At 43.8% G+C, this 25,130-nt stretch overlaps 1 protein-coding gene across 1 annotated transcript in view; it reads left to right on the top strand.

Annotated features, from left to right (window-relative positions):
- The window catches only part of clec19a (C-type lectin domain containing 19A), a 47,860-nt gene extending 28,553 nt beyond the window's left edge, over nt 1–19,307 (top strand). Inside the window, exons 4-5 of the mRNA XM_080206167.1 lie at nt 6,139–6,271; nt 17,814–19,307. Of these exons, the coding sequence (XP_080062293.1) occupies nt 6,139–6,271; nt 17,814–17,893 (213 nt within the window). The 3' untranslated portion in view covers nt 17,894–19,307. The remainder of the gene's footprint in view (nt 1–6,138; nt 6,272–17,813) is intronic.
- The last annotated feature ends 5,823 nt before the right edge of the window (nt 19,308–25,130 follow it).

The raw sequence follows: 25,130 nt of genomic DNA, 5'->3' as shown, positions 1-25,130 counted from the left end.
CAAGGGGGTGGGATTCTCCGGTCTTGTCCACAGATGGACACATTGCAAGTGAGAATGGAAAATGTGGCACTCCAGCCAAAAGTTCCATTCACTTACAGCTGCACCGGAGAATCCCAGCCATGTCTGAATATATAAAAGCTCGGCCATTGTTAAAGGTGGTGGAGGTGGGACCCGGTAGATTCTGAATGTAAATGAAAACACACAGAATGTTGGATATTGTTCCTTTAAACAATAGACTTAACGGGCTGTTAAAAATGTATTGAAGTTGTTACTCATGTTCCGTGACAAGCAGGTTCTCTATTTTACTGAACTAAGAATAAGCCATGTGAAGGGAATTGTATTTATATAGCACCATACCATAACTCTCACTGAATACTATTAGGTGGATAGACACAGGAGCTAAAGGACAGAGGCAGCAAAACTCCACACATCACCGACTGTTGAAGGGAATGTTGAACTGCTGTTGGGATCAGCTCCAAAGACTCCAATCACTTGAAGAGTTAGACCAGCTTCTGCTTGACATCTGACCTCTGTCTATGCATATGGGATTATGGGGGTAGGGCCTGGGTGGGATAGCAGTTGGTACAGACTCGATGGGCTGAATAGCCTCTTCCTGCACTGTAGGGTTTCTCTATTGTACTCGAGTGGCCTGAACCTCTAACTCAGAGACATACGTGTTATTGACTCAAAGAAATAGGATGAGGGCCATGCAAAATATCAAATTCCCATTGTTATCTAATCAAATCAAACAGATTTCAGCATTTTAAATTCATTATTGGATTATTATTCCCTAATTTTCTTGACCATGGTTCCTCTTCCCTCCGCCTGAAGTGTTGTTGCTGATCTCACTCTCGCCGATCCTGGCAGCTCTCCAGCCACTTTACGCTTCAACCAGGGTTAACCGGCTGGAAGAGGGTCTGCTACCCCTCTCTCGGGAGGTAACTTTCTTCAGCCCCATCAAAACACTTTACCCAGCCCCTCTGACTAAGATACTTATACAACTCTATACTCCAACTGAGCTAATTCTGTGCCATCACCAATACCCCCCTTCCCTTCAACCCCCCCAGCTTTTCCCTTCTCGCCATCAACTCTCCCATCTGCCTCATTTCTCTCCCCACTTTCCTTCTTCCTCCTCATTCTTCCCATTTCCCTCAGCCTCTTAACCCTTCCTTTCTTCAGTGCCTCATTTCCCTGCTCCCTCGCCTGTCTAAGTTGCTTTATTCCTGCCATCTAAGTGCTTGATCACCTCATCCCAGCACCAGGGATTGATTCCCAAGACAAAATATCCAGGAGGAATTTCTCAAATGTTTTGCCAACAATTCCAATATTTCTAAGAGTTAGGGTGGAGAGGGGGGATGGGGGGGAGGGGGGGCGGTGCGGGGGCGCTGTTAAATTTAGATGTAAAGCTACAGTCAAAAACCATGATGATTTAATCAGCATGGTATTGTCTGTGAAGTATGATTGATGGATAGAACTCTTTCTATACATCGACAAGACCTGTCCATTACTAAACATCTATGTTCCAATGACCCTCCCACTGCAGGGAACAATGCAATACGCATTGACTGTTATGGTGAGTGGGTGGGTAAGTGGATCTGAGTCCACGAAAAGATCAGGCAATGATCTTATTGAACGGCAGGGCAGGCTCGAGGGGCCAGATGGCCAACTCCTGCACCTAGTTCTAATGTTCTTATATTCTAAAATTCCTTTAGCATCTGTCCAGTTACTAACACAATCTTAACTATTCAACTAACATGGCTCTGACAAGTAAATCTCCAAAAACAACTACAGAATCAATGTTTTGTTGCTTAGTTACATTTTGGGTTCTCTCCCAAATTACATTATTTGTGTTTTTAGCAAGTTGCAATTTCTATATAAGCCTGTATTCCCTATCAGCCAAAAACTGCAACTATGGAGTTTAGGTGATTGGAAACAGCATTAGCAATATAACTAACAGTAAAACTGGTTAGAATACAGTGTAGAATTTCAACAACATCACCAGTTAGGAAAACAATTCAATTATATACATTCACCATGAACGATTCTTGTGACAAGAGATCTATTAATGAGCTTTATTCACAATTACTTGTCAGAGTAAGGTGGGGTGTTAAAACAGCACAATATCTTATCTAAGACTGATGACAGTTCACAAAGGGTTAACCAGCTAAAGCCAGACTGACAGTTCGGTTACAGTTAATCCTGACAATGGCGTGTTCCATTGCAGAAGGAAAGGATCTGTGAATGTTGCCTTTTGGTGAAAGTGTTTCTCTTGGGTACTTGGACCGAATTAAACTGCTGCAGGATGGAGCCTGGTGGCTCAGGGAAACTGCAACCTTACCAAAGGGAGGCAAACATTGTTAACATATACACAGAATGTACAATTGACTGCGATTTGCCTGTTAGTTCAAATTTAGTTTATCTTGATTTTGGTTTGATTGTTAATGTAGAAGTTATAAAAAATAAAATCCTGTCCATGGCCTTTTCCGTTGGAGCCGTTTGGTAAATTAATTTCTTTTAATTAGTTGATCTCCACAAGCAACTTAACAATTTTTGAGTCCTGATGTCTGTCTTTGTGGTTGGGTGAGTGCTGGGTATGTGGAGCTTTGGGCTGAGTGGGTGATTGCTGGTGTAGTGAGTAAGGAATGTCATGTGAATATACATTCGCTGACCTTAATCACTGTGTGCAGTCATTGAACTTCTTGCAGCACTGTAGCCACGTTCCCCATGTTGCTCCCATTCTCTTCATAAGGTGTGACTTGAGGTCACCCTGGCATCCAATGGGAACACGGTCCCTCTCCTTCCTTTGACCTTCTCATCTAAGAGGGACTACATCAGAGATCCTGACAGTATTTCTTTTCCCTGACTTGTCGCTCCCTTCACAGTATTACTTCTTCCCTAAAGTCCTTTCACACACTGTTCCAACAGTTGTAGCATAAGGCATCTTCTCTTTAATCGGGACAGGCTGGCTTTAAGAAGGTCCAGCAAGGTGTAAGTCTTGCCAGCCTTGTGTTCAGCCAAGAGTGAAGCCTTGCAGTTGCAAAATTACTCAAATGATCAGGTAGCAGTGCGTGGGAATGTTGTCAGCTTCTTATTGAACAGGCACAGGGTAATCACAGGGTAATGATGTATCGCGATCTAACAGCCTGAATCAAATTTTTAACCCAAAGGTTCTTGTATTGTCCATCTGATTTTCTATTTGTGATGATCTATTCATTACTTAATTTTTATTGTAAGAATTTTATTGTGTTATTTGGACTGCACAGTAGCACGGTGATTAGCACTACTGCCTCATAGCGCCAAGGGCCCGGGTTCGATTCCTGGCTTGGGTCACTGTCTGTGTGGAGTCTGCACGTTCTCCCCATGTCTGTGTGGGTTTCCTCTGGGTGCTCTGGTTTCCTCCCACAGTCTGAAAGATGTGCTGGTTAGGGTGCATTGACCCAAACAGCGGCCGGGCTATGGTGACTAGGGGAATTTCACAATAATTTCATTGTAGTGTTAACGTAAGTCTTACATGTGACACTAATAAATAAACTTTTTACTTTGATTTATGTTTGTTTCCAAACGAAACTTCTTTCCTAACTGCTTTTGTTGGGTTTACGGAGAAACAGTTGATTTGCTGACCAACAATTTGTTGCAATTCTCTTCAAGCAGCGAACCGACTGAGAATGTGCTGCTCAGTCTTGTAGTCTGGGAATATTAACACTGTCACTCGGTATTAGTATATCAATGATGTGATAGAATTTGGGAGCAAAATTCTGTTTCTGAAAAGTATCTCACAATGTCAATATTGGAATGTGGGATTAGGGGAATTCTTTCCATTGTGAGTGACCAGATCAGAAACTCCAAGCTATTTTATGAAATTAGCCTAGACCCTAAGTTTTACATCTGATTTTGACATTAGGGTGAACATGAGATGTTTCATGCCAGGTGACCCACTAGAAAGCTTTTATCAAACAGACTTTACTTAAGAACACAGTTAGAATGGATAGCGGATTGGCTGTCAAATAGGAGGCAGAGAGTGGGGGTCAATGGGTGCTATTCGGATTGGCGGTTGGTGACTAGTGGAGTGCCCCAGGGGTCGGTGCTGGGGCCTCAGCTATTTACCATTTATATAGATAATCTGGAGGAGGGAACCGAGTGTAGGGTGTCGAAATTTGCTGATGACACCAAGATTGGTGGAACAGCAAATTGTGCGGAGGGTGTGGAGAGTCTGCAGAAGGATCTAGACAGGCTGGGCAAATGGGCCAGGAACTGGCAAATGGAATTTAATGTTGGCAAGTGTGAGGTTGTCCACTTTGGTAGGAATAATGGTAGGAAGGACTATTACTTACGTGGCGAAAAACTGCAGCTTGCGACAGTGCAGAGGGACCTTGGGGTCCTTGTGCATGAGTCACAAAAACCCAGCCTGCAGGTGCAGCAGGTGGTCAGGAAGGCGAATGGGATGCTGGCCTTCATAGCGAGGGGGATTGAATATAAAAGTAGGGAGGTCTTGCTGCAACTGTACAGGGCACTGGTGAGGCTGCAGCTGGAGTACTGTGTGCAGTTTTGGTCGCCGCACTTATGCAAGGATATTTTGGCCTTGGAGGGAGTGCAGAGGAGGTTTACTAGGCTGATTCCGGAGTTGAGGGGGTTGAACTATGAGGAGAGGCTGAATAAACTAGGCTTGTACTCGTTAGAGTTTAGAAGAATGAGGGGAGATCTCATTGAGACATATAAGATGATGAATGGGATGGATAGGATAGAGGTGGAGAGGCCCTTCCCGCTCAGAAAGGACAGTAGGACTAGAGGGCACAACCTCAAGATAAAGGGGGGGGCGGATTAGAATGGAGTTGAGGAGGAACTTCTTCACTCAAAGGGCGGTGAATCTCTGGAATTCTCTGCCCATTGAAGTGGTGGAGGCTGCCTCGCTAAATATTTTTAAGACGCGGGTTGATAGGTTTTTGATAGGCGAGGGGATTAGGGGTTATGGGGAGAGGGCGGGAATGTGGAACTGAGCCACGTCTGATCAGCCATGATCTTATTGAATGGCGGGGCAGGCTCGAGGGGCTAGATGGCCTACTCCTGCTCCTATTTCTTATGTTCTTATGTTCTTATGAATGTAACAAAAAGAATTAGCATAGCTTTTACCAATTAAAATACTTAAACATGACAAAGTATAATTCTTCACAGCTAGCTATCTTGGTAGTTTCAATGATAAATGGTATCCCATAGACATAAATCCCTTCTTCAGAACCAGTTAGCACCAAAAACCAATATGCTCAGGCGGATGCTAGATTTCCAGCCTTTTAACCCCTCTGGACAGAGATCCAGACAGGCACCTGTCTTCTGACTCATGCTTAGAGAAAGATCCATCCCCAAACAGTAAAATCTCAGAGAAGGATACTTATTTTCTACCATATTCCAATCTCCAACTCCAGAGACAGAAAGAAAGGCACTGCTCTCTAACCACCCCAAGCAGCAGCTGAGCTTGATTTTCCTGTGTAAGCTGGCTCCACCCAGTCATATTACCTTACCTATCAATCAACCTAATCAAATCCTGCTCAGCAAAATACCAGGGGAGCACTAAAAACAGCAGAACAACAATAGTCAAGAGTAAAATGAATATTCTAGCAATTAGGAGCAATTATGCTGCTGCAGGAACAATAGAGGATGTCGGTTACAGACCCAGCAAACCAATAATAAAACAAAATTGTTAAAACAGATCCTGCACAAGAAACATAACTAAAATATATTTCTTAAAGGCATAGTATCATCGTACCATGTTGTTGAATCTCCCAAGAAAGATAATTTTCTGGTCCCCATCAGATCTTTTGATATGATCCCTAATATAAAATACTGTTTACTTATAAAATACTACCGATATAAATTACTGCTAATGTTATTACCATGCATTTTTTGAGGCCTAAAGCGAAAAGCTAGGTTCGTCCCACAGCTTCCAGTAAAATGGCCATGGTGCCTGTTTTACTTTATAACATTGACTGCCAAGGTTACCCCAGATCCTGTGAGACTGGGGATACAAGAGCCCCATTATTTGGGGTAATTTGGGGGTGAGCCAGAATGTATTTTCTGCTCTTTTTTTAAGACAGCGATTAATTTTGTAGATAATTAACAAATAATGATCTTCAAAACTCTTGGCAGGAAGGAGATTTTGAATGGACTGATGGGACAACGTATGACTATAATTACTGGGATGGGAACCAGCCTGATGATGGAACACAGTTAACAGAGGAGGAGGAGGACTGTATACAGATATGGTTCCGGCAAAACAGCGGTAAGTTAAGAGTGTAATTGGGACACGTTTTTCTAGATATTTCTTTGAGTTGCTCAGAGATTTGCCAGGATTAGTAGTTGCAGTGAGGCGGTTACATTGAATTCAGAAGTTGGCTGGAGGCTAGAACATAGAACAGTACAGGCTCTTTGGCCCTCAATTTTGTGCCGAGCTATGTCTAAACCCAAGATCAAGCTATCCCCCTCCCTATCATTCTGGTGTGCTCCATGTGCCTATCCAATAACCACTTGAAAGTTCCAAAAGTGTCCAACTCCACTATCACAGCAGGCAGTGCATTCCACACCCCAACCGCTCTCTGAGTAAAGAATCCACCTCGGACATCCCTCCTATATCTCCCACCATGAACCTTATAGTTATGCTCCCTAGTAACAGCTACATCCACCTAAGGAATAATCTCTGCACATCCACTCTATCAATTCCCTTCATCATCTTATAAACCTCTATTAAGTCGCCTTTCATCCTCCTCATCTGGAATCAGATTTCACACATTGGGTAGCTAATATCAAATAGGTTCCTGGCCTTATGCGTTTTGAACTATTTTGTAATTTGGTGTTATTGTGGTTATAAAACTTTCTGCTCCATCAGCCTCCACCCTTTAGCTTCCTATTCATTAACAGAAATGAATGAATGGAGAATTCCTGGCCAATAGCTGAAGGCAGTGGAGGGTGATATATTGAAAAGAGTTGTGACGTGGAACAGAACAAAGGTATCCCAAAGGAATTCACATTTATCTAAAAGGCTCCCATCGTATTTCTATAGTACAGAAAATGACAGCATATACAGTCATAGAGGTTTGCAACATGGAAACAGGCCCTTTGGCCCAACTTGTCCATGCCGTCTTTTTTTTTAACCACTAAGCTAATCCCAATTGCCTGCATTTGGCCCATATCCCTCTATACCCATCTTACCCATGTAACTGTCTAAACACTTTTTAAAAAAGAAAATTGTACCCGCCTCTACTACTACCTCTGGCAGCTTGTTCCAGACACTCACCACGCTCTGTGTGAAAAAATTGCCCCTCTGGACACTTTTGTATCTCTCCCCTCTCACCTTAAACCTATGCCCTCTAGTTTTAGACCCCCCTACCTTTGGGAAAAGATATTGACTATCTACCTTATCTATGGCCCTCATTATTTTATAGACCTCTTTAAGATCACCCCTCAGCCTCCTACGCTCCAGAGAAAAGAGTCCCAGTCTATCCAGCCTCTCCTTACAATTCAAATATGAAAATGAATATGAAATCACTGAGCCTGGCTGAATTCACCCTCCTCTAATCATAAAATAAGAGAATCATAGAATCATATGGCACAGAAGAGACCCTTCAGCCCATCAAGTCCACACCGACAGATTAGAAACACTTGAACTCCCACCTAATCCCATCAGCCAGCACTTGGCCCATAGCCCTGAATGTTATGATGGGCCAAGTGCTCATCCAGGCACTTTTTAAAGGATGTGAGGCACCTCGCCTCCACCACCCTCCCAGGCAGCGCATTCCAGACCATCCTCTGAGTAAAAAAGGTTTTTCCTCACATTCCCCTAAACCTCCTGCCCCTCACCTTGAACCTATGTCCCCTCGTGACTGACCCTTCAACTGAAGGGAACAGCTGCTCCTTATCCAATCTGTCCATACCCCTCATAATCTTGTACACCTCGATCAGGTCACCCCTCTGTCTTCTCTGCTCCAATGAAAACAACACAAGCCTATCTAACCTCTCTTCATAACTGAAATGTTCCATCCAGGCAGCATCCTGGTGAATCTCCTCTGCACCCCCTCCAGTGCAATCACATCCTTCCTATAATGTGGTGACCAGAACTGCACTCAGTGCTCCAGCTGTGGCCTCACCAAAGTTCTATACAACTCCGTCATGACTTCCCTGCTTTTGTAATCTATACCCCGATTGATAAAGGCAAGTGAACCATTTGCCTTTTTCACCACCTAATGACATGCCCTTCTGTTCTCCGAGATCTGTGGACAAACACAATGTTAACTTGTATCACTGTTCCAGTGAAAGATATTGTTCAATGCGGTCACTCCAACTGGGACAAAGGGGTTTCAATACATCCAAGACTTTTAGAATAAAGGGAGTTAGTTTTCATCAATAAGGAGAGTTGGAAAGTGCTGCTTGGTGCCAAGGGAAAAGCACAGATCAGCTGGTATATTTAAATTTCGATTCCTGAACTGCTGTTGTCTGCCACCAGACTGAACGCAACAACTCATTACTTCCAAAGGCTTGAGTAAATTGAAGAAATGCTTTTATGTACTTCAGAATGTTTCTCTGCCATTTCCGGGGTAATCACGCAGGAACTGGAGCCAACATCATTATCTCTCACCATTCCATTAGGTGCCAGAATGTAATATAATGGCAGAAGCGATCCGTGATGGGTGATTGTAACCCTCCCTCGGGCTGGGCTGTTGTATGGTGCTATGTGGCCGGGAAGGTCAGAGACACAGGCACTGGAGTGAGACAGAGAATGTAAAGTGGTGAGGCCTTCCACACAGGCTGATCCTGACCAGAGTTCGGTTTAGTCATTCTGTACTACATAAAAAGCTTATCAGACATGTGAATCGTTTAGCAAAACCTCTTGACTCCATCCCTTTGCACTGAAAGGATGCTTCTCTACTCTACAAGAGATTGGCACCAGTTGCCATGGCAGTCAACATAACTCGGAGCTAAAATTCAATTGAAGAAAGGTGACAGGTGTCCGTCAGAAAAATCTTAGAACATTCTAAAAGTATTTTCTTCTGGCTTCCAGCAATGAGTGGGTACCCTGAGGAAACAGTACCCTGAGGAAATGCCCCCCCCCCAAATGGCAAGTGTTCATTAACACCTGAGTATCAGATATGTTCGTGTCAGCTCCATATCAGTACCAAGTTTGGTATGGATGCAACTCTGAAAACAGAGACATTGCAGCGGGTAAAACCATTGGATATTCCTGCCCCTGGAAAACTCCATAGGAATCTGACCCTCCAGCCAAGGTGATGTTGAACCAAAAGAGAAATAGTGGATATTAATTTCTCACGTCCTTCATTGTCATGAAATTGCTCAAATGAAGCTGTCTCCATGGGAATGCAGAGTGGAGGATCGAGACAGAAGGATTCAAAATCCTGAGGCTCCTGGACAGAGTAAATCAGGGGAAACTGTTCCCATTAGTGGAAGGATGAAGAATGAGTGCGCACAGATTTAAGAACTAAATGTGCTGTTAAAAATCTTCTTTATGCACTGGATATTAACAAACCAGAAAGAGTGCAGAAGAGATTTACTTGATGGTTTGAGTTTTAAGGAGAGGCTGAATAGGCTGGGACTTTTGTCTCTGGAGTGTAGAAAACTGAAGGGTGATGTTATAGAGGTCTATAAAATAATGAGGGGCACAGATCAGCTAGATAGTCAATATCCTTTCCCAAGGGTAGAAGAATCTAAAACTAGATGGCATAGGTTTAAGGTGAGAGGGGAGAGATACAAAAGTGTCCAGAAGGGTAGTTTTCTTCACAGAGAGGGTGGTGAGTGTCTGGAACAAGCTGCCAGAGGTAGTAGTAGAGGCGGGTACAATTTTGTCTTTTAAAAAGTATTTAGGCAGTTACATGGGTAAAATGGGTATAGAGGGATTATGGGCCAAATGCAGGCAATTGGAACTGACTTAAGGGTTTAAAAAAAGGGCAGCATGGACAAGTTGGGCCGAAGGGCCTGTTTCCATGCTGTAAACCTCTGTGACTCTATGGTGTTTACGATGGGGAATGCACTGTCTGATAATGTGCTGGAGCAGGATTTAATGCTGGCTTTTAACAGGGAATTGGATAATTATTTAAATTGAAAGGATGTACAGGGTTATTAAATACTGGCAGGGAGGTGGCACTTGCTGAGAACTGGTACAGACAGGATAGAGCTGAAGACATTCTGATTCTATCTGGTGTGAAGGTCAATGGGTTTGATTTGTAACATAGCTAAATGTCCAAATCAATGGCTATAAATTGGGAGCTTGAGGTATCAGATGCACTGAGCTCCAGAGCAGATTCTGATATATGGGATTACAGTGATGGGATATATATCTCTGTATTAGAGCATGAGTCACAGGCACTGGCAAACAGACAAGGAAAACTCTTTGAATGGAGGTTTAGTGAAGTTAAAGATCAGAAGCACTCAAACTCGACATAAGCTGAAAGTGCATAGAAACATTATCCTGAAGACTAAAGGGCAATGCCATCACTCTCGCTATGAAGTGTTTTCAATCACTTCACTAAATAGAGAATTGAATTGAACTCCTCCGGACATATAAAGGAGAATATAGATAGCTCATAGGATAAAGAACCAAAAAAAAACTTTTTTCCAATATAATTTTTGATTTGATTTGATTTATTATTGTCACATGTATTAACATACAGTGAAGAGTATTGTTTCTTGCACACTATACGCACAAAGCATCACATTCATAGAGAAGAAAAGGAGAGGTTGCAGAATGTAATGTTAAAGTTATAGCTAGGGTGTCGAGAAAGATCAACTTAATGCAAGGTAGGTCCATTCAAAAGTCTGACGGCAGCAGGGAAGAAGCTGTTCTTGAGTCGTCGGTACGTGACCTCAGACTTTTGTATTTTTTTCCCATAGAAGAAGGTGGAAGAGAGAATGTCCGGGGTGCGTGGCATCCTTAATTATGCTGGCTGCTTTTCTGAGGCAGCAGGAAGTGTAGACGGAGTCAAAAAACGGGAGACTGGTTTGCATGATGGGGCTGGGCTACATCCACAATCTTATCAGTTGCTTCTGCAACTGTAAAGAAGCACATTCATCCCCTTAAGCTGCAGATCTTGATGTTCTTCAGCCCCTTCCACTTTTCTTGCTGTTTTTACATATGTTGATTGTAAAGCAATGCCTCAAGCATCAGTGATTCAAAACCCACAGTGCACAGTAAGCAGAGTTTCTCTTTAAGCTGGTGTGATGTTACATTGCAGATACAGTACAGTGGATCTTCACTGCATGCGCTGGTGTGGTTTGACTGATAGCTTCCCCTTCTCACATCTCTTATTTCCTTTGACCATTTTACATTGTTGCAAAATTATTTACCCCTTTACGGGTGCAATGGTTATATTTTGATTTGGAGAGGGTGAGGCTCTTTATAGAAATGGTTCCTGATGTGGAGATGAGAGAGATGTTCAGACGACCATTAAAATTATTTGGATTAGAAGAACAGACAGAGGGATTTCATAAAATAGTGTAATTTATCCAGCAGCACAGAGTGAGGTGAGAGATATGTTGGATTTGATGTGCAGCTGTAGCTCATTTGTACCTGGTTGGATCTGACAGCAGGGTCAGGTTTGGTCTCAGGGATAATGATATTAAAGTAACGATGTAGGGGAGTAGAGAGCAAGTCAGTAATGGCAGTGAGATCATCACCAGGATCTTAGCAAAAAGAGCCAATTGCCTGGGATTGGGAGTGGCTGAGACTTGGGCAGTTTGGTCTGTTTGAATAGTCTTGAATAAACATGCTTGTGGGTAATTAGTTCTGAATGTTGGTGTTAATGTAAAACTGATGATATCTGATCAGCGACCCATCCTCCCAGTAACGTCTTTGGGAAATTAAAGAAATTTTAGAGCCAGTTCCTCAAGTTTATAATCACCAAAAGTCAAAGTTACTCCCATTGCCTCCCATTTCAAATTAATCTGTCCAATGGGAAATTGGTGTCAACATTTCACACAAGTTGTCAACAAGTCTTTGATTTGCTTTCAGTGTTTTACACATGGGGGGGTGAGCGGGGTGGGGGGTGAGTGGGGTGGGCCGTGGGGGGTGCGGGGGGGTGAGTGGGGTGGGGGTGAGTGGGGTGCGGGGTGCAGGCGGGGTGAGCGGGGTGGGGGGTGCGGTGGGTTGGGGGGGAACACCATACCAATAACAGTAAGGATAGTTGTAAATATTGCAATGACTCTGAGCTGGAGTGACTCAAGGCAGAGACTGTTCATATCACCCATGTGATCTTTTAGCAAAACATGTTGTTAATCATAACCTGTACATTAAAACAAAGTACTGTCTATCGTCCAGCAATCCTAATAATGAAAACTGGGTGCTAAACAATATGACTAAATCAGGAGTGGTATTTGCTAGCAGGATCTTCAAGTTCCACAAGTCAACGCATCTTTGAGCGCTTCACCACCTTGTCCTGCCACACAGCACTGAGTAGTCAGCCACATTGCCGGGAAATATGGGAGCTGGAATTCTCCCATCCCACCCACCACTGGAATTTCAGCGGGTGAGTCGCGGAGAATATGAAACGCCATTGACAGTCAGGTGGGAGTTTCCGGTTTTTAGACCAGTGTGGCCAGGGAATTCTGCCCGGGGTCATAAATAGAGAGGCAATCTTATGTCATGCAGATATAACAGAAGTGGAAGTGAGATTGCTGAATACTAAATTAGGCTCACATAGATTCCTTCCACCTGAAGACTCCATGGATGGAATTTTCCAAAGGTTCTGACTGAAAACTAGAATGTTTCTCCCAGGGAAACAGGTAAATTTTCTCTCCAGACTAAAAAGAAATTAAACCATTTATTTCCTTTGAAGAAACCACAGTTGTCAATCAGGCTTAGAGACTTAGTAAACATTGTGGTTAGGAACAATGGCGGTACTTGAGATACATCCAAGCATGAAAGGAAAGGTAAATAAACGCAGCTGACTGGAGCCTGAGTAGAAATCTATTAAGTTATGAATGAAAGCCTCTTTCAAAACACTTGGCTATGAAATTGGAGGAGATAAAAGGTTTTCAAAGGTTTCAACTTTCTAGAAGGCCCAGAGATTTCAAATGGAAGCTGTTTTGAATATATTGGGGCAGAGTGAACAGTTGTGGAAAGGGAAACCCTTCCCAGTGAAATTGGCATCTCCTCTCTGTCAGAGGACTTCCAATGGGTCTGCTCACACTTGCAGCTTCTGACAGAGTGAAAAGGAAATCTCTGCTGCAGATTGGAGTACTGCTGTGATTTAAAATCCTGCTGGGTGACCTGGGTTGGGAGGGGGGGGGGGGGGGGGGGGGGTAGTGACATGGCCACTTCAAAACTTCATAGCTGACAGGCAGGAATGAAGCTATTAATCACAGGAGTGCCTGGAATCATCATGTCAAGGGTAAACTTCAGATCTGCCAGAACTAGAAGGGACAGTCTAGCCACAAGACCCCCATCCCAGGTCACAGTGATGAGGTCAATCACTTGTACCCAACCTGAGCCCAACCAACCCTCAGGAACCTTGAAGGACCCTTCCTCTGCAACCTGGCAGCAGCAAAGGGGCAAATGGCCACTGGACCCACCTCCTTGAGCACCCCATCATGGTCCAAGATGCCAAACCAGGATGTCAATGCCATGGTGCCAGGCAACAGAACTCCACTGGCACTAACAAAGTGCGTAGTCTGAAAGGGACGGCCTGAGGGGAAAGGAGCTGTGGGATGTGAGGGGACGGATATTGAGGAGAGGTCAGGTCAGGTCACCCTCATTCCTGAGTGATGTGGGGAGGGGATGACCTGTTATTTGAGAGATGAGAAGGAGGTTACCACCCCTCCAGGCCCCCCGATGCTCTTTGCTGAGGGGTCGCTGGTCCTCCCCTGGATGATTCCTTGAGGCTGTAGTTTGTATGGATAATTCAAATCTTTGTCACTGAGTGACAAACACAGGGGATTGAGTGGAACGCTGCTTTGGACCCCAATCCATATTGGGAAATAGAATCATACAGTGCAGAGGGAGGCGATTCTGCCCATCAAGTCTGAACTGACCACAATCCCACCCAGGCCCTATCCCCATGCATTTATCCTAGGTAGTCCCCCTGACAGTAAGGAGCAATTTAGCATGGCCTATCTACCTAATTGGTAAGTCTTTCGGACTGTGGGAGGAAACTGGAGCATCCATAAGAACTTAAGAACATAAGAAATAGGAGCAGGAGTAGGCCATCTAGCCCTTCGAGCCTGCTCTGCCACTCAATAAGATCAAGGCTGATCTGAAGTGGCTCAGTTCCACTTTCCCGCTTTCTCCCCATAACCCTTAATTCCCTTGTCTGTCAAAAACCTATCTACCCATGTCTTAAATATATTTAGCAAGGCAGCCTCCACCACTTCAACGGGCAGAGAATTCTAGAGATTCACCACCCTTTGAGTGAAGAGGTTCCTCCTCAACTCCGTTCTAAACTGCTCCCCCCCCCCCCCCCCCCCTTTATCTTGAGACTGTGCCCTCTAGTCCTGCTGTCCTTTCTGAGTGGGAAGAATCTCTCTACCTCTACCCTATCCATCCCTTTCATTATCTTATACGTCTCTATAAGATCCCCCCTCATCCTTCTAAACTCCAACGAGTACAGACCCAGTCTATTTAGTCTCTCTTCATAGTCTTACCCCCTCATCTCCGTATCAGCCTAGTGAACCTCCTCTGCACTCCCTCCAAGGCCAAAATATCCTTATGCAAGTGCGGTGGCCAAAACTGCACACAGTACTGCAGCTGCGGCCTCACCAGTGCCCTGTACAGTTGCAGCAAGACCTCCCTGCTTTTATATTCTATCCCCCTCGCTATAAAGGCCAGCATCCCATTCGCTTTCTTGATCACCTGCTGCACCTGCAGACTGGGTTTTTGCGACTCATGCACAAGGACCCCCAGGTCCCTCTGCACCGTAGCATGCTGCAGCTTTTCGCCCTTTAAATAGTAATCCCTCCTACTATTATTCCTGCCAAAGTGGATAACCTCACTCTTGCTAACATTGTACTCCATCTGCCAGATCCTCGCCCACTTGCTCAGCCTATCCAGATCCCTCTGCAGACTTTCCACACACTCCGCACAATTTGCTTTTCCATTCATCTTCGTGTCATCAGCAAATTTCATCACCCTACACTCAGCCCCCTCCTCCAGATCATCTATATAAATGGTAAATAGCTGAGGCCCCAGCACTGATCCCTGCGGCACTCCACTAGTCACCATCCGCCAATCAGAACAGCATCCATTGATACCAACTCTCTGCCTCCTATTAGACAACCAATCCTCTATCCACACTAACACCTTACCCCCAACTCCATGCCCCCTAACCTTCCAAAGCAACCTTTTGTGCGGCATCTTATCAAACGCCTTTTGAAAATCGAGAAACACCACATCCACCGGTTCCCCTCTGTCTACCGCACTAGTCACATCCTCATAGAAATCCAATAAATTCGTCAAACACGACTTCCCCTTAACGAGTCTGTGCTGCGTCTGTTCTATCAAACCATTCCTTTCCAGTTGCCTCGCTATTTCTTCTTTGATGACGGATTCAAGCATTTTTCCAACAATTGACGTTAAACTAACCGGCCTATAATTCCCTGCCTTTTGCCTGCTACCTTTTTTTAAACAGCGGCGTAACATTAGCCGTTTTCCAATCTTCCAGCACTTCTCCGGAATCCAGCGAAGTTTGGTAAATAATCACTAAGGCATCTACTATCACCTCTGCCATTTCCTTCAGTTCCCTGGGATGCATTCCATCCGGTCCTGGGGACTTGTCCACCATCAGTCTCACTAGTCGATCAAGCACTACCTCTCTAGTGACAGTAATCGCATTCAGGCCCTCAACTCCTACCATCCTTCTATCTTCAATATCTGGCAAACTATTTGCGTCCTCTTCTATGAAGACCGAGGCAAAAAACTTATTTAAGGCCTCAGCCATTTCCTCATCTCCCATCACTAAATCCCCCCTCTCATCCTCTAAGGGTCCAACATTCACTCTAGCCAGCCTCCTCCTCTTTATATAGGAGGACTCTTACTGTCCTTTTTTATATTTAGTGCTAGTTTAGTTTCATAGTCTATCCTTCCTTTCTTTATCAACTTCTTAGCTATTCTTTGTTGATTTTTAAACCTCTCCCAATCTTCTAATTGCCCACTACTTTTAGCCACTCTGAATGCATCAGCTTTTAATTTATTACTCTCCTTTATTTCCTTCGATAACCACAGCTGATTATCCCTTCTCCTACATTCCTTCTTTACCATTGGAATATATTTCTGCTGAGTACCGAGAAAGATCTCCTTAAAAATCCTCCACTGCTCCTCAGTTGTCCTACTGACCAATCTGCGCCCCTAATCTACACTTGCCAATTCCTCTCTCATCCTATCATACTCCCCTCTGTTCAAACAGAGGACACAGGTTCGGGACCCTACTTTCTCATCCTCCATCTGCATCAAAAACTCAACCATACAATGATCGCTCGTCCCAAGAGGATCCCTCACAACAAGATCCTTAATTCTTCCTGCCTCGTTACACAGAACCAGATCTAAGATAGCTCAATCCCTCGTCGGTTCCGTCACACACCGTTCAAGGAAACTACCCCTACAGCATTCCAAGAACTCTTCCTCAAGCCGTGTCCGACTTGGGTCAACCAATCAATATGCAGATTGAAATCCCCCATAATTATCGCCGTTCCATTTCTGCACGCATCATTTATTTGCACCCGGAGGAAACCCACGCAGATACGGAGAGAAAGTGCAGACTCTGCACAGACAGTGACCAAAGGTCACAATTGAACCTGAGTCCCTGGTGCTGTGAGGCAGCAGTGCTAACCACTGTGCCACCGTGCTGCTCTATATTCAAAGAAAGATATAAACCAACTAGATGTCTGATTCCACATCAGTCGATAGGCTGCCCCCATGTTCCATTTGGGTGCCTTACTTTGGAAAAGACGGGAAGATGACAGAAAACAGATTCATTGAGACCCAGGCAAGGGTCTCAGTCTGGAGAAAGAATGAGAAAAACTGCAACACAGTTCACCAAACTAATCAAATATCTGTGGAAGCTTTCAAAATTCCGATGGGATTCTCATTGAAAAATGTGTCCCGATATTTAGGGGAGGACAGGGAGAGAGGGTGAGGATAGGTGTTCATCAGGTGACTCTGGTTGCCAGAGAGATGGGTCAGCCTTTAGCAGATCGACAGGAGGGAGGGAAACTGCCGAGACTCAGGGGGTCATTGATAATGGAGGGAGCCATGGGGGCCTGGATCAGAGATCCCGGTGGGGGAGGCCCAGAGATACCGGAGGTCAGGAGGGGGGATCAGTGGGTGATGGGGGCGGGGGAGCAATGTCAAAGATCAGTCAGGCTAAATTTCTTTCCCCGTGTGTTCATTTACTTAGAATAACATCTGAAAAAAGAAAATTCTGGAGAAAGGTCTCTAGTTGGGTTGTCGTGGGGTCTGTAAAAGGACCTCCTTCTTGAGGGCAATTAGTGATGGGCAACAAATGCTGACAGAACTAAAAAATCCTCTGCTTGTCTTGGATGTAAGGCCGGAATTCTCTGGCTGCCAGTGGGATTTTCCAGTCTTGCCGGCAGTACATCCCCGTGTCGCAGGTTTTCCAGCAATGTGAGGAGGCTTCAGTGGGAATTTCCATGGATAGCAGCGGGACGAGAGAATCCTGCTGCCCGCGAACAGCGCACTGCCTCCCGCCACAGAGAAACACGCTGAGGGGAGACTAGCCAATCTCGTCCAGAAGGTCAAATCCCATTATGGTTTCAAATTGACATGTTTCAGATCAGAATCTTAACTTTAATTTCTCCGTTTTTATTTGCAGCTCTCCGATCCTGGAATGACAATCGGTGCAGCCGTGAATTTCCATTTGTCTGTAAAATTCCTTCCCTGGAGAACAATTAACCACCAGGAGCACCTGAGGCTGTTTGGAATTGATTTCTGAAGGATATTCTGTGGATCCAGCACAGACACTAAGACATTCTAGTCGACTGGGAAAACCTGGTTCTGAGATTCCGATAAAGTGCCACGAATGTCAATATTGACTCCTCAGAGTTAGATAACAGAGTTTAGTTTATGTTCTGGCCTTTTTACTTCCAATTACTCATCGTCCTGTTGATATGTTGTGTGATTGCATTGCGTATAGTATAACAGCAAACAATAATATTCTCTGATGGTCTCTCTGTCCAAATATGATCCTGATTTGTGATTGCTAGGTTATACCCGGTTTCCAAGAATGTATTAGTTAGAGGTTTCTTATCTATTTTTATCTCATGTAAGCTCAATTATTCATAAAGCTGCCAAAATATGAATTTGTTAAAATTTAATAAGAGTTCAGAAGTACACGTGTTTAATTTCACATTGCAAATTACATTTAGCAAATTATTGGAACATTGACTTTATTTCAGATTGCAATATAATTGGAATTTCAATCTTATGACCAGTTCCCACTTTCCCATGAGTCACTGATTCTAATGCTGCACACTGCCCTAGATGGAACTCTCAGATTTCCCCTCGTTTCTCTCTTATTTCCCTCATCCCGTCTCTGAGCTCAGCTTGTCCATGGGATCCATGTCCTGTCCACTATTCCCACTGAACCACTGGCTACTTCCCTTCCTGTCTCCTATGTTAATGTGATTATCAATGATTCTCTCTCCTCAGGTACAGTCCCTTTTCCTCAAAAACTATCTGAGCAAACTTCCACAAACCTCTGCACCAACTCTAACCTCCCTTTCTCTCCAAGGTCCCTGAATATGTTGTTGTTGCCTCAAGATCTGCAGCCATCTTTCTCATTCCTCTGTGTTTGAGTCAGGTTTCTACCCCAATCTCACTAATAAACCAGCTTTAATCATTGGCACACATGATATCCTGTGTGACTGTGCAAAAGGGAAATGACCCTTCCTTGTCCATCTCCACCTGTCAGCAGCCTTTGACATGGTTTGACAACATCATCCTTTTCCCACACCTCTCCAGTGTCACCCAGCTGGGTGAGAAGCTATCACCGGTTCTACTGTTATCTAACCAATCATAGCTAAATCATCACCTGCAATAGTTTCTCTTCCTGCTCCCACCTCACTGCCTCTGGACTCCCCCAAGGATCCTATTTCTCATCAACATGTCCCTTAGGATGCTGCTAAAATCTACCTCAACTGCCCCAATATATCTTGATGTGGCTCAGAGCTGGATTGTGTTGGGTAAAGGTCTTCTGAAGAACCTTGGGTGATTTTACCATGTTTAAGATATTTTTGTTGTTCTGATCTTGATGCCAATCCAGGAACCTGTATTGTGGGATCACATAGCTACGTCAAAGGCTGCAATGCCCCAGATATTACTGTGTCATATAATCTGTACATTCCTTCAGATGTGCTAGTAAAGTTTAAAAATGAGTGTTCAGATGCAAAAGCATGGACTATTTCACCTGTCTGTCAATCTTATATTGGGACTGAAGCTATTTGATGGAAAGGGCGCCATGTGGGTATAACCTTTGCATTCTCATTAAAATTAGCAATAAAGAAAGTGTCAAATCTTAACCAATATAACGCCCCCCAAAACAAAACCAAATACCAAAAGGTTTAGTTAAATATCATAAAATATGAAGCGATTGATAGTGTGACTGGGGGCAATGACAAGCTCATCATTCATATTGTTCCCAAACACTGCTCTCAACTGGCTTGTTTCCAATACCAACCAATAGCATTCTGTACTCTTCTCGTGATGTATAGAAATGGAAAAGTATTCTGAATGGATATGTTCATTCCTGTTCATGAAATCATTGAAGTTATTTAGTGACATCATTCAAGAGGAAATTTCTAAGTGGAATATTTGTTTCCAATATTTGACAAGTAACTGTAAAGAGTAAACAATAGTAAGGTCACCAGTAAATATATTTGTAAAGATTAGGGTTGTCTATGAATACCAATAGTTTGCCATATGGGTAATTAACATTCCTTGAAGCTTTCAGAACCATCTTTATATATGGTACACTTTGGTGTTATAAATAATGTACACTTTGTTGTTATAAATCTGTATTCGGACGCCAGGTCAGAAACCCCAAGGTATTTTATGAAGCCAGACGAGACCCCCAACAGTTTCTATCTTGGCATAAATGTGAGGAAAGGATGTTTCGTTCCAGGAGTAATTCCACTGACAAATTAGAGATCTTTTTAACAAAACAAGTCTTATTCATAACATAGTTTAAGTATAACTCTAACAAAATGTTACAATTTAACTCTTAATCATTGAACTGACTCCTCCTCCTCCCCCCCCCCCCCCCCCACCCCCCATTGTCGACATCCTTTGGGTTACCATTGACCAGAAACTCAACTAGACTCACCACATAAACACGGTGGCTACAAGAGCAGGTCAGAGGCTGGGAATACTGTGGCGAGTAACTCACCTCCTCACTCCCCAAAGCCTGTCCACCATCTACAAGACACAAGTCAGGAGTGTGATGGAATACCACCCACTTGCCTGGATGGGTGCAGCTCCAACAACACTCAAGAAGCTCAACACCATCCAGGGCAAAGCAGCCCCGGTTGATTAGCACCACATCCACAAACATTCACTCCCTCCACCACCGACGCTCAGTAGCAGCAGTGTGTACTATCTACAAGATGCACTGCAGCAATTCACCAAAGATCCTTAGACAGCGCTTTCCAAACCCACAACCACTTCCATCTAGAAGGACGAGGGCAGCAGATACATGGGAACACCCCCACCTGTAAGTTTCCCTCCAAGCCACTCACTATCCTGACTTGGAAATATATCGCTGTTCCTTCACAGTCACTGGGTCAAAATCCTGGAATTCCCTCCCTAACAGCATTGTGGGTCAACCCACAGAACATGGACTGCAGCGATTCAAGAAGGCAGCTCACCACCACCTTCTCAAGGGCAACTAGGCATGGGCAAATAAATATTCCTTAACTTTTGACTTATTACTATTCAGTTCCAATTAAGCAATACTTTTCTTATAGATTTAAACCCTCTTTAAAAATAGTTAGCAAATCCATCAATATTGCTTTAACCTTTGTTAGCAGTTTTGGAGTTCCAGGGAGGGAGAGAGATCACATGATGAACATGACCCTGTAAACCTAACTCACTTTTCCATTACTTCCATCAAGAAATCACCCCAAGGATCATTTTCTTTGGTAAACATGTATCATTAGCACAGTATCATCATACTTGACAGTGTCCAATTGAAAAACAGGCCAATTAGTCATTGGGAGTTTTACCCAAGTGGGAAACTGTAATCTTGATCCATTACATGTTTCATTTCACTGCATAAATTACCGACCATTTAAAGCATCAAATCACTGCTAAAGGCAGCTCTCGGTGGGATATTTTTATCAGTCTGCTCTACTCATTTAATAATTTTACTGCGCAGAGAAAGAGGATCTTCACAAAACACACCAAGTATTTTGAAAGGTTAGCATTATTTATTAAAATTGATTGCGGAAAAATATTTCCAAACAAAATTGAAAGGGTTTTGGTAATTTGCTTTTTGTTAGACAGCAAAGGCAGAATAAAATATCTGCTGTAGCTGATTCTGGGGCCTCCTCCATTTGGCCTAACACACCGCACTGCTCTTAGAAACAGCAATCCAAAAACAAATCCAACTGTCTGGAACAGAGCCTTGTGTTCCAGAGAAATCCCAATCCCTTGTTGCTTGAATTTATCCAGCATTCTTCAACAGTGCAAACTCTTACCAACTGTTGCACAGCAGAAAGAAATGGTTCTCGGAATAGTATGTGAACACAACAGAAAAGGGAAGTCTCCCTCACAGCAACAGACACATTTCAGGTATCTTCATTTCCTCTTCATTGCCTAAGAAATTGAATTGGTTTTTGCTGAAACTATGGCTGGTCCCCATTTTTCACTGGTGGTATAATCACACACTAACATTCAATTTCCTTGTTGAATTGAGTGTAGTTTTGCATTGACTTTTCATCTACCAACTTGAGATTGTTGTTGACTCTTTACTATCTCTAAAAGTTTCTGGATGTAATAACAAATCAAACTTGGTTGTTCTCAACTTTCTCGTTAAGAATAGCTGAAACCTGGGGGTGGGGGGGTGGGTGGTCTTTTAGGTTAGTTGAAACCTGGGTAGACACTATAAGCTGCCAAAAAGCTATTCACACAACATGATAATGAACTTTGGATAAAAGCAAATTACTGCGGATGCTGGAATCTGAATAATAATGAACCTTGCTCTTTTGAAGCTTTTAGATAGTTTCAAGGATTGTACGGGTCTTTCAGCCAATCCATTGGTTGATAAGTCATGGATTTTAAATGATGAATACCAATTATTTTGAGATAATCCTCAAATTGTTGTGAATTAAATTATGAACCATTATCACTAACAAACTGTTCCAATTTACCAAATCTTGCAAAGATTTTGTCAGGTTCTCCATTGGGATTTGGTGCCTCACGTCTGTCACATACTCTGGGAGAGCATGTAAATATATGAACATGTGAACTCGGAGCAGGAGTAGACTACTTGACCCTTCGAGCCTGTGCTATCATTCAATAAGATCATGGCTGATCGGACTGTACCCTCCTGCCCCCATAACCTTTCACTCCCTTGCTAATCAAGTATCTGTCCAGTTCTGCCTTAAAAATATTTCAAGACTCTGCTTTTGAGGAAGAGAATTCCATAGATTCACAACCTTCTGAGAGAAAAAAATTCTCACCTCTGCCTACATGGACAACCCTTCATTTTTAAACAATGACTCCTGCTTCTAGATTCTCCACAAGAGGAAACATCCTCTCCACATCCACCCTGTCAACACCCCTCAGGAACTGACATGTTTCAGTCAAATCAGAGGGTGGTCATGCCTAACAAATTTGATTGAAAGTTTTGAGCATGTGACCAAGTGTGAGGATGAGGGAAGCACCGATGATGTAGTTTACATAGATTTCTACAAAGCTTTGACAAAGTCTCACATGGGAGACTTATTAAGAAGACTAATGCACACAGGATACAGGGTGATCTGACAAGGTGGATTCATAATTGGTTCAGCGGTAAGAGACAGAGGGAGGTAGCAGACAGCTGTTTTAGTGACTGGAGGCCAGAGACCAGTGACGTACCACAGGGATCTGTGCTGGGCCCTCTATTGTTCATCATTTGTATAAATCACATAGATGACTATGTGAAGGGTAGGATCACTAAGTTTGCTGATGACACAAAGATTGACCGGGTGATTAATCCTGTCTTGGGTTACAGGAAAATATAGACAAGATGGTCAAATGGGTGGATAAGTGGCAGATGGAATTTAACCCTGAAAAGTGTGAGGTGATGTACTTTGGAAAGGAATTTGATAAGGAAGTACACAATGAAAGGTCTGACACTCGGAAGTTCCGAAGATCAAAGGGACCTTGGCGTGTTTATCCAAAGATCTCTGAAAGCAGAAAGACAGGTTAATAGGGTGGTGAAAAAGGCACATGGCAACACTTGCCTTCATCAATCAGGGTATAGATTACAAAAGCAGAGAGATCATGTTGGGGTTGTATAGAACTTTGGTGAGGCCACAGCTGGAGTACTGTGTGCAGTTCTGGTCACCACATTATAGGCAAGATGTGATTGCACTGGAGCGGGTGCAGAGGAGATTCACCAGGATGCTGCCCGGGATGGAACATTTCCGTTATGAGAGAGGTTGGATAGGCTTGGGTTGCTTTCGTTGGAGCAGAGAAGACTGAGGGGCAACCTGGTTGATGTGTACAAGATTATGAGGGGCATGGACAGGGTGGATAAGGGGCAGCTGTTCCCATTAGTTGAAGGGTCAGTTACGAGGTGACACAAGTTAAAAGTGAGGGGTGGGAGGTTTGAGGAGATTTTGAGGAAAAACTTCTTTTGCCCAGAAGGCAGTGAGGGTCTGAAATGCACTGCCTGGGAGGATGGTAGAGACAGGATGCCTCACATCCTTTAAAAAATACCTGACAAATACTTGGCACATCACAAAGGCAGCGCAGTGACACAGTGGTTAGTACTGCTACCTCATAGTGCAAGGGATTGGGTTCGATTCCCAGCTCAGGTCACCGTCTGTGTGAAGTCTGCATGTTCTCCACTGTGTCTGTGTGGGTTTCTTCCGGGTGCTCCAGTTTCCTCCCACAGTCTGAAAGACATGTTGGTTAGGTGCCTTGACCGCGCTAAATTCCCCCTCAGTGTATCCGAACAGGCGCCGGAGTGTGGTGACGGGGGATTTTCACTTTAATTTCATCGCAGTGTTAATGTAAACCATATGACTAATAAATAAATTTAAAACTTCATTTTTGAAGCTTTAAAAATAACATTCAGGGCGATGGGCCAGGTGCTGGCAGGTGGGATTAGGTGGGCAGGTCAGGGCATTTCATAAATTAGTGCAGACCCGATGGACTGAAGGGCCCCTTCTGCATTGTAGGATTCCGTGGTTCTGTAAAGTCGCTTCTCACTCTTCTAATCTCTAATGGATACAAGCCTTTAATCCTCAACGGTCTCGGACAGTATACCTGCCATCTGGTAAGGTACCTCAAGGAAGACAATCCTCACTAAGTGATTCTCACCTTTATGTGTGAGAGCGATTGTGAATCTGTGCTGCAGTTTGTTCATCCAGACAATCGTTCACACAGACACGTGTTCAGGCCTGATCTTCAGAATCAGTCCCCAGTGTTATAAAATTCCTCAGGGTGCAGTCACCTGTAACTTTAAGTGTTGGATCAGTAAGAAGTCTCATAACACCAAGTTAAAATTCCCTGTTTATTTGGACTCACGAGCTTTCAGAGCGCTGCCCCTTTATCAGCTGAGTGTCTCACCTGATGAAGGTGCTACCAAATAAACCTGTTGGACTTTAACGTGGTGTTGTGAGACTTCTTACTGTGCCCACCCCAGTCCAACACCGACTTCTCCACATCAGTATTGGATGTGAGGCTGCATGTCAGCTCATCTTTCTGTCAACCATCAAACCTCCAGGTACAGCACAGTTTGATATCTGTCAACTGCTCATGACCCCCTCTGGAGTTTCCTAATGTCCCATTTGTAGGTTTGAAAATAAAAAGAAGACACTCTATCAGGGCCTTTAAGACCCCAATCATTGGTGATAAAGTTCACACATCAGGTACCGGGAGACTCATGCACTCTCGTCTGAGACCTCCACATTTCCACTCCAAC

The sequence above is a fragment of the Carcharhinus amblyrhynchos genome, chromosome 18, assembly GCF_965287045.1.
Source record: "Carcharhinus amblyrhynchos chromosome 18, sCarAmb.v2.hapA, whole genome shotgun sequence".
Taxonomy (NCBI): Eukaryota; Metazoa; Chordata; class Chondrichthyes; order Carcharhiniformes; family Carcharhinidae; genus Carcharhinus; species Carcharhinus amblyrhynchos.
Note: the sequence above shows the minus strand (reverse complement) of the source record. Positions and strands in the feature narration are given on the sequence as shown.